This window comes from Zingiber officinale, chromosome 3B, assembly GCF_018446385.1.
Source record: "Zingiber officinale cultivar Zhangliang chromosome 3B, Zo_v1.1, whole genome shotgun sequence".
NCBI lineage: Eukaryota > Viridiplantae > Streptophyta > Magnoliopsida > Zingiberales > Zingiberaceae > Zingiber > Zingiber officinale.
The window spans coordinates 9,768,993-9,778,768 of record NC_055991.1 but is presented as its reverse complement, the minus strand read 5'-3'; the positions used below and the strand labels follow the sequence as shown (position 1 = coordinate 9,778,768).

The window sequence follows — 9,776 nt, the reverse complement described above, 5'->3', positions numbered from 1 at the left end:
ATATCAGGAATGTCTAACTTGTGAACTATGAATCGATATGCACTACTGCTATGAGCATATCCGACAAATATCGCATCGAACGTTTTAGGTCCGATCTTTACTTGCTTTGGCTTAGGTACTTCGACCTTTGCTAAGCACTCACATATCTTTAGGTATTTGTACGATGACTCACGGTCTTTCCATAGTTCATATGGTATTTTATCGTTTTTCTTGTGAGAGATTTTGTTGAAAATGTGATTTGCTGATAGTATAGCTTTCCCCCACAAGTTCTGGAGTAAGCCTGAATTTATCAACAAGGCATTCATCATTTCTTTTAGTGTCTGATTTTTACGTTCGGCAACACCATTTGATTGAGGCAAGTAAGACGTCGTTGTTTGATGGATAATGCTAGATTCTAAACAAAACTCATTAAATGGTGCACCATATTCTCCTCCTCTATCGCTACGAATTATTTTAATTCATTTATCAAGTTGATTTTCAACTTCTGTTTTATAGGTTCTGAAAGCTTCTAAGGCTTCATCTTTACTTCTTAAAAGAAAGACATAACAGAACCTCGTGCAGTCATCGATAAAAATAATAAAATACTTTTTACCTCATCTAGTATGCACGAATTTTAAGTCACATAGATCACTATGTATTAACTCTAGAGGAGTCGTTGACCTTTCCACCGAATGAAAAGGTAGTCTCGTCATTTTTGCTTCCACGCACACTTCACATTTGTGTGTTTCGTCAACATTAACGTTTGGTAATAAATTTAACTTGACGAGATGTTTCAGAGTATTATTATTGGCATTCCCAAGTCGATCATGCCACAAATTAAAACACTCAACAACATAGTTGGAAGTTTTTATTTTATTACCATCAAATTCACGGTGTACAGTCATTACAATCATTTTGAACAAACTCTGTTCTAAGTACCCTTTACCTACGAATATACCATTTTTCGTAAGTACAAAGTTGTTTGACTAGAACACTAGTCTGAAACCGGTCTTAACAAGTGCTGATCCAGAAATTAGATATTTCCTCATGTCGGGAACATGGAGCACATCAATGAACGTTAGCTCTTTCCTATACGTCATTTTCAGAACAACTTTCCCGAGTCCGACAATCGGGGATGTCATGGAATTGCCCATATAGAGCTTTCTTCCACTTATCGGAGTATACTTGGAGAACATCGCTTTATCAGAACATATATGACGGGTTGCTCTGCTCCAGTATCGATCCACCACTGCTTCTGGTTATCCACCACCGTGTTGCTTCAAACACGATCGCAATGAGATCCAATTCCATGTCGTAAGAAGTTACGACTTGGTTTGCAGCATCCTTCTAACTCTTGGTTGGTTTCTTCGGGCGTCTACAATCCTTGGACATGTGTCCTGGCTTTCCGCAATTGTAGCATGTGCCCATGAATTTCTTGCCTTGAGCATTCTTTTTGGATTGCTTCGGCTTTTTGACTTTTGGTTCAGCTAGGTTGGACATCTAGTCGACTGCCCGCTTCGTTCCTCTGGAGTTGGACATCTTTCGATTATCTTCCTCTATTCGTAGCCTCAGGATTAGGTCTTCAAGTCTCATCTCCTTTTGCTTGTGCTTTAGGTAATTTTTGAAATCCTTCCACGACGGAGGGAGTTTCTCGATTACCGTGACTACTTTGAACGACTCGTTCAGCTTCATGCCTTCGGCATCCAGATCATGCATTATCAGTTGCATGTCTTGGACTTGAGATGTTACGCTCTTGGAATCCAGCATTTTGAAATCCAGAAATCGCCCGATGATGAATTTCTTCAACCCGACGCTTTCGATTTTGTATTTCCTTTCAAGTGACTCCCATAGAGATTTTGATGTCTCTATTGAATAATACACGTTATACAACACATTGTCCAATGTGTGAAAATGTAGTTACGACACAAGAAATCTCTGTGCGACCACGCATCGCATGCAACCTTACTATCGGAATTACCTTCCGTAGCGGCTGGTAGGTCTTCATGTAAAAACCGTACGAGGTTTAATGTTGTCAGGTAGAACAACATCTTCTGCTGCCATCTTTTGAAGTCGGTTCCGTTGAACTTTTCCGGCTTCTCTATGGTTGGAACAACGATTGGAACGTCGTTGATTCCAGCCATTAGTTTGCACAAAGAAAGTTTGTCTTAAAAATGTTGGGTGCTTTATTGCTGATGCAAACTGAGTGCAGACAGAATGATGGTATACCACCGTTTTTGGCTAAGTCGAGGCTAGAGTTAGACTCTATCTCTTTAAGACGAATTTTCCCCACATACAGTGCTCACGGAATATGACAATCGTCTCCCAAGATACAACGACTTTTATCTTGCGATAACAGCACTACAAATGGCAAGACCTCCGAACCGAGGAAGCTTCTTGTGTTAGGGTCGAAAAGTAGCTAGAGGGGGGTGAATAGCTTGGCGCGATCTCGTGCTCAGCATTGCTTGCTTCTCGTGAAGATGTGCAGCGGAAAATACAAGAAACAATACACCACAACGCTAACTCGTAGATTTACTTGGTATCCACCTCAAGAAGAGGTGACCATTCCAAGGATCCACACACTCACGCACCCTCCACTATGAAAAACACTCCTTTACGGTAACTACCGAAGGCGGAGAAGCCTTACAAGCTCTCAGTACAAGAAGAAAGGAAAGGGAAACACAATACAATAAGATCTTACAAGTTTACACAAGAAAACCCTAACCCTAACTTCTTCCTCGCCTCTTGACTTGGACGTGCACCAGCACAAGCCTCCAAGAACCTTCAAGAACTGGCGGTGAGAACTTTGTGGAGTCGCTGTGAAGATCGCTGAAGAGAATGATCGAACGTGGAAGTTCTACCGAGAGAAACACTCGCCAACAGTTATATCCTGCGCCAACGGTCAAATCCCAATCGATTGGATTGCTCCCAATCGATTGGGGAGGCTTTGAATCGATCGACTGATCGATCAAGAGCGCCTCTGTGCTCCTGGGAATTGCCTGGATCGATTCGCAGCTCTCAATCGATCACCCGATCGATTGGAGGCTCCCAATCGATCGGTCGATCGATTGGGAGGCTTTCTGTTCGTGCGATACTTCTCCCCAATCGATCCACTGATCGATTGGGAGGAGGCTTGTCGCGGGGACTCACCCAATCGATCAGCTGATCGATTCAGCTCTTGCTTTTGGCCAAAAACAAGTCCAAAGTCCCCTACACCAACAATCGGTCCTGTTGGTTCATCATGTCTAGCATCCGGTCACCGTTGACCTGCTAGGACTCCCTTACCAAGTGTCCGGTCCATCCCTTTGACCCACTTGGACTTCCACCAGATGTCTGGTCGACCTTGACCCATCTGGATTTCCTTGTGCCAAGTATCCGGTCACCCGACCCTTTGACCTATTTGGTCTTCCACCACCAGATGTCCGATCAATTTTGATCCATCTGAATTTCATGTGCCTGGCTTCACTCACCAGGACTTCCCTTCTGCCTAGCTTCACTCACTAGGTCTTTCACCTAACTTCACTCACCAGGATTTCTCATACTTCATAGCTTCACTCACTAGGTCTTTCACCTGGCTTCACTCACCAAGATTTTCCATACTGCTTAGCTTCACTCACTAGGTCTTTTACCTGGTTTCATTCACCAGGATTTTCCTTTTGTCTAGCTTCACTCACTGGGACTTTCTACAACTGCCTGGCTTCACTTACCAGGACTTCCACCTGTCTTCACTTACCAGGATTTTCCAATCAAGTATCCAGTCAACCTTAACCTACTAGACTCTCCTTCACAATCTCCCCACATGAACAATCGCACCTGCAATCTACATGTGTTGTCTACATGTATTGTCAAACATTAAAACCGAAACATCAAGACTCGAGCTTAACCCAATTCAAGCTCAGTCAAATAGGGCAACCTTGACCTTGGGAATATTGCACCAACATCTTGAACTCTCCAATACAAGAATGCAATGCTTGCTTTGCTTGGAAGGAAGTGAGTGAATGAATGAGTATGTGAGAGACTTTATTTATACATATGAAAGGGTATAAGAACCTCTTGGTTCAATTATATCTCATCCATCCATTTCAAAATGGATGATGTAGATTGCATCCTTTCCTAAGAGGTATACTACCTCTTCATTAGATGCACTCTTTAATCATCCAAAAGGTATTTAAACATTTTTTATTATTTTTCCATTTATAATTTCTAACACCAACTTTGTGTGCATTTTCTCCCAAACTCATCTGCACTGCACCCTTTTTGGATCATGATTGATCTCTTTAAAAGTTGGAGAGATGACACGTTGGGCAAGAATTTTAATTAGATAGTAGGCTGTGAGTGGGAATGAAGATCCTCTTTGCACATACTCAAACGAGCATATAGAATGTCAATACCTAAAAAACAGGGAAGGGGTCCCTAGTGAAGATCCACCGATACTCAAGTCAATGTACTTGCCGAGTGGAAAAATAGAGAGATGAACAGTAGAATGTGTGTGCGTAAATGAGACTATTGTCAAAGGCGTACTTTGCCAACAGAGAGGACTCCCTTTATATATCACCTCTAATAACCTCCGCAATAATGAGGTGGAAAAAAATGTCGGGTGTCAGAAGTTGTCGAGTAAGGGAATATGTATAGCTTGGGAGGTATATAGTCTTCGTTCGAGGAATCTTCCGTTACTCGTGTGTACCCTTTTTGCAACTTACGTTATTAATGTGGCGATTGAAGAAATATGTTGTCACAATGTGTTGACTGACAGAAAGCGTAATTGCCTTCGAGGAAGGTTCTATTGAATGCTCATGTAACAATAAAAGAATATTCTCTGAAACTTGCGATTCTCTGATAATGTGGTCTCCGAATATATCCCGGCCAGATATTTGGACGGTTGTGTATATATACATAAAAGCAGCGTATTGAATATGATAGGACGTTCGACCCTTAAGACTGCTCAGATATAGGTTGTGTAATGCTGGAGATCTGATTATAAGTAGAGACTCAAGTCTCCTAGGTCCGGACAGATTAATGACCGACCGGTCATACATAAGGATACTTATTTTTAGAAAATGGGGAAATAAGCCTAAAGAGGTCCGACCTGTACTTTCTGCTGATCGTCCTTGTACTGAGAGGCTTGTCCTTGAAGTGATATCTGAGCCCTGGAAATCCGATCAGATTTCTTGTGAGATTTGTCTTATATGTTTGCTCGGTAAAGATAAAAATACTGAGTCTTGTAATTCTAGTCAGTTGTATATCCGGTCACCCATATATAGGACGGGGGAATAAACAGTGAATGCCCATATATCTAACTGATTGTCAGATCGACCCACTGTATAGGACTAGGCATCCAAAGCGGTACTCTAGGTCCCTAGGTCCTGTCCGAATATTACTCCCGGTCGGTCTTGTGGTCGGTCATCACTCTCTTGAACTCGAGAGGATGACTGATGAGAATATATACTAGGTGTCTTATTATAAGCAGGGAGCACTAGGCTCCTTGGTTTGACCAGTCTACTGGCTGGCTGTCCTTGTACCGATGATCTTAGCACTAGACGAGAAATCAAATCTTATTGAGAGTGACCCCTTGACTATCACCTCTTCTTGATTTGAATCATCACCTCATCTTGACTTTTGACTATCCCATTATTTTAACTTTCATATTATACATGTGTCCGTAACCGTCCGCATCAATGATAATTACCTCCAGATTAGTCGAATGCCTGTTAACTCTTTCAAGTTTCAATGCTCATGGAAACGTGTCTATCAAGATAGTGTAGTGGAACAAGGCACCGAGTGTTTATCGATCGATGTACCACGAAAGTAACAATATTGTTCAAACTGCAAGCTGCTGCTATCAACACGAGCATAGCAGTATGTGAGAGGTATTTTTCAGAGTTTTCTATTAAGGATGTCTTTTACTGAGAACCATTCTTTATAAGCAGTGATTGGATGGTACAAAGTTTAAATATTACATGAAAAATTCATAGAATATGATAATCAACTTGACTTTTACAGGAAATTCATCATGAAAACTTGTAAAACACTTTACAACATTAAGTTATTTAAACAAAATAAGATCGGACATGATTATTATCCTTTGAAGCTGATTAAGGTGGAATAATAGGAGAAAAATAAACTAATTTTGATGCAAAAAGAAACTTGGATTTAGTAAACATTAACCCTACAAACAATATCTGTGTTGCCTGAAGGCCGTCAGATGTCTATCTGCCCCGTGTAACATCTCCAAACTCAGGGACTGAACTCTTCAAAGCCAAGGACTATCGACTATCTAGGAATTCAAGACCAGATGCAGTTGGCGTCAACCCACGATCAGCCAAATACTGAGTGTTACAGAACTTGCTAAGGTGCCTCATCCCGCTGTCGCACAAAATCGTTACAATTGTGTGCCCTGGACCTAAAGATTGTGCCACTCGCAGAGCTCCGACACAGTTCATCGCTGAAGAACTCCCAAGAAACAGTCCGTCATTCTTGAGAAGAAACCTGAGATGATGCGTACAAGTGCACTTTATAATTAGAATAGTTAACTAGAGAAGAAGATACAAGGGATAAAACGAGATCAAAGAAAACATTCATAATGTAATAAAAATAAAATAATTAATTTGAATATTTCTCATGGTACTGTACTGTATAAACTCAATGCGGGGGATGAAACAGATATAGCCAACCCAAATGGTTCAGATAAACATGGACTGTTGTAGATTATTGATGATAATGAAACATTTGTAGGACAGTTGCATACTTGTAGGGAGGTTTAGATGTGTACCTGGACATTTCAACAGCTTCTCGGTCTGTTCCACGATAAGCTCCATCCAACTCTGCCATCATGAAATTCTTGGTCAATCTGTTGATTCCGATTCCTTCTGTGATAGTATCAAATGGATTCTTCAGCCGTCGGCCTTCTGCCTCCTCCTTTGTGTACATTACTCCTCTGGTAACTTTGTTGAACAAACCAGACCCAGGAGGATCGATAAGGAAGCACTTAACTCTTGGATCTTTTTCCTGTGGGTTAAGGCATCATGATATAGAATAGAAATCTGTGCTATAAAACAGATAAAACAAGACAAATGCCACCATAACAAACCTTGAGAAATCGTGATATTCCAGCAATGGTGCCGCCTGTACCAGCCGCAGCAACAAAAGCATGCAGTTTGCCTTCAGTTTGCTCCCATATCTCAGGACCAGTCCACGCATAGTGCGCCCTGAAGTTTGCTAGGTTTTCAAACTGATCGGCAAAGAACCCACCTTTACAATCACTGGAGCGAATATCGCTTTTCATTTGCTTTGGTGCATGACTGTTCATTTGTATGAAGCCATTGCTTTCAGCTTCTCTGGCATCTCCATGCATGGCAGCTCTATTTGTGGCCTCCAAGGCCCTCCGCCTTGCAACATTTACATAGTGGTCTTTGTGAGAAATAGAAACTGGTCTTACTCTTTCAACAGTAGCTCCAAGTGCTTCAATTATTTGCAACTGACAGAATTTCATATATAAAAAATCTAAGAATTGAAAGGAAAGATGACAATAACCTGCTGTTTTTTTATTCCTTATCAAACAGTTGAATTCTCAAAGCCAGTGTTTAACGTTTTACATGATATAGCTTTTGGAAAGCACATGAACAAGAAGTATCAATCAAACTACAGCTGGTGTTAAATATGTGCATAACTTGATGCGCCACTGCATTTTAGATTCGCGTTTGGATTTAGATACCCGAGATGACAATTCTTTCAAAGTACTCACCAATAGAGAAGCTAAAAATCGTATATCTCTAAGCTTAAAATGTTACGATAGTGGGGACATAGATCAGAGACCAAAGACAATATACCAAACAACCACTTGCTTCAATCACAGTTCTCGCAACCTGCTATTAGCCTGAGTGTTTTTGGTTAATAAACCCCTAAAGACGGCGATGCACGGCATAAATCGAACATTTAGAGAACAAAGGAACACTTCTTTCTACTAGTAAAATACTAGAGTACAAACACATAAAAGAACTTCTACCTTTTCAATCGCAGCGTCATCAGGAATAACAACATGGCATCTGCATCCATATGCTGGAGCAATTGTGGCAAGGCTAATTGCAGTACTACCAGCACTTCCTTCGGTCACAACACCACCTTGCACAAGTTCCCCGGATTCTAGTGCCTGCATGAGATCCACTCCACAAGGTGTGTGAATTTTAGAGCATGTAGTTTGCTAAAAACGTAAGTAAATGGTCCAGAATATAGACTCTTTCAAAGCGGTTGATTAATGGAATGGAATGGAATAAACAAAGAATGAAATGGTTATCCCTTAATTTGGCTCATACAATAGAATAAACTTGGAATAATTTGGTTCATACGTTTAGTTTGTATATATGCAATACACTAGCAATAGCTCCAACAGACTAAAATATGTTGCATAGTTTGTTTTTGTTATTCTGCTTCATTCCATTTAGCCCCTCCGGCTCACCGGTTTGATTGTCTAGTCCGAACAACTTGCCATCCCTTCTAGCTGTCGGGATGGATCAGCTTACCTGGCTCTTCCGACCTGTCTATCTGTCTGGTATGCTTGGCATTATCAATCCATAGAGATCGCTAGACCCACTGAAGTTGCTCGACCTAGTTCATCCTACTAGACCTAATTTGCTTGATTCATCCAATCCAACCTGTTTATACAACCTGTCTGATCCTACTACGGCCTATCTCACACGCCGAATATGTATTTTTTGGAGTATTTAATGCAGTAAATATAGCAAAATGCAGTAAATATAGCAGAGGAATAAAAACTCCATAGAATAAAATAAGGAATATAAAAATTTGATATTCCAAGTTCATGTTCGTAATCAAACACTGAACTCCTATTCCATAAGAATTCATAAGGACTAGAATAACTATTCTAACAAACCAAACACACATTGCAATAAGATAAATCAGGAGCAATTCCTACAAGTAAAACACATGCCCAGAAAACAATAAATATGTTCGATCATAGGAAAAAGATAAGTTCGATCACCTCTTCAATAATTTTGACTGCAACGCGATCCTTCACGCTTCCGCCGGGGTTCAAAAACTCGGCTTTCCCAAGGATCTGAAAGAAGAAATCTTATAAGGATCGGGAAAAAATGAGTTCAAAACGATGAGAAAAGCAGCATCTTTCACCTCGCAGCCAGTGGCGTCGGAGAGGCTGTTGATTCTGATGAGAGGGGTGTCTCCAACGGCGTCGACGAGGCCTCTCCTTCTCCTACGATTCTGCTTCTTCGGCAGGAGGCCGGAGAGGACGAGGCAGGAGAGAAGAGCAGCGAAGGCCGCGACGCCGGCGGCGGTCGCGGCGGTCGCGGCGAAGGCCGACGTCGCCGCCATCTCTCCACCCTCTCTCTTAATCGGGGCCCCGGGACCGAATAAGGGAAGAGACGAGGAGTAGGGGATTTGAACGGACCTGATCTCTTATCTTGGACACGGACGGTTCTGATCAAATCAGCACATATTGGGGCTATGTCTAACCGACCAAATGTAATAATAATAATAATAATAATAATAACAACTTAAAATTAAGAAATTTTTAAAAGACATTTAATTTTCAAATTTTCCAAAAAAGACATATATTTCTCATCTTACCTCTGGCTAATTACTGTGTTGTTTCATTTAAATAACAATACTACAACACCACTATAATAATGATTTTCAAAATAGAATACCATTATAAACCCTCAAAACTAGCATTGCAATAATATTGATTTTTGAAATGCAATATTGTTAATGCAATACCACAATAATTGATGGGAAAGGTAAAATAAAAAAACAAATATAATCTTTGAGAA

The 9,776-nt window shown here is 40.9% G+C and overlaps 1 protein-coding gene across 1 annotated transcript; it reads right to left on the bottom strand.

The window, feature by feature from the left end:
• Window positions 1–6,000: 6,000 nt before the first annotated feature.
• Window positions 6,001–9,364, bottom strand: LOC122055848 (cysteine synthase 2-like). Its single transcript, XM_042617494.1, has 6 exons — window positions 9,118–9,364; window positions 8,972–9,046; window positions 7,979–8,122; window positions 7,064–7,450; window positions 6,746–6,981; window positions 6,001–6,462 (listed from the first exon to the last, which is right to left on the bottom strand). The coding sequence occupies exons 1-6, from the start codon at window positions 9,316–9,318 to the stop codon at window positions 6,240–6,242; spliced, it is 1,266 nt and encodes a 421-aa protein (XP_042473428.1). The 5' UTR covers window positions 9,319–9,364; the 3' UTR covers window positions 6,001–6,239.
• Between the last annotated feature and the right edge of the window lie 412 nt (window positions 9,365–9,776).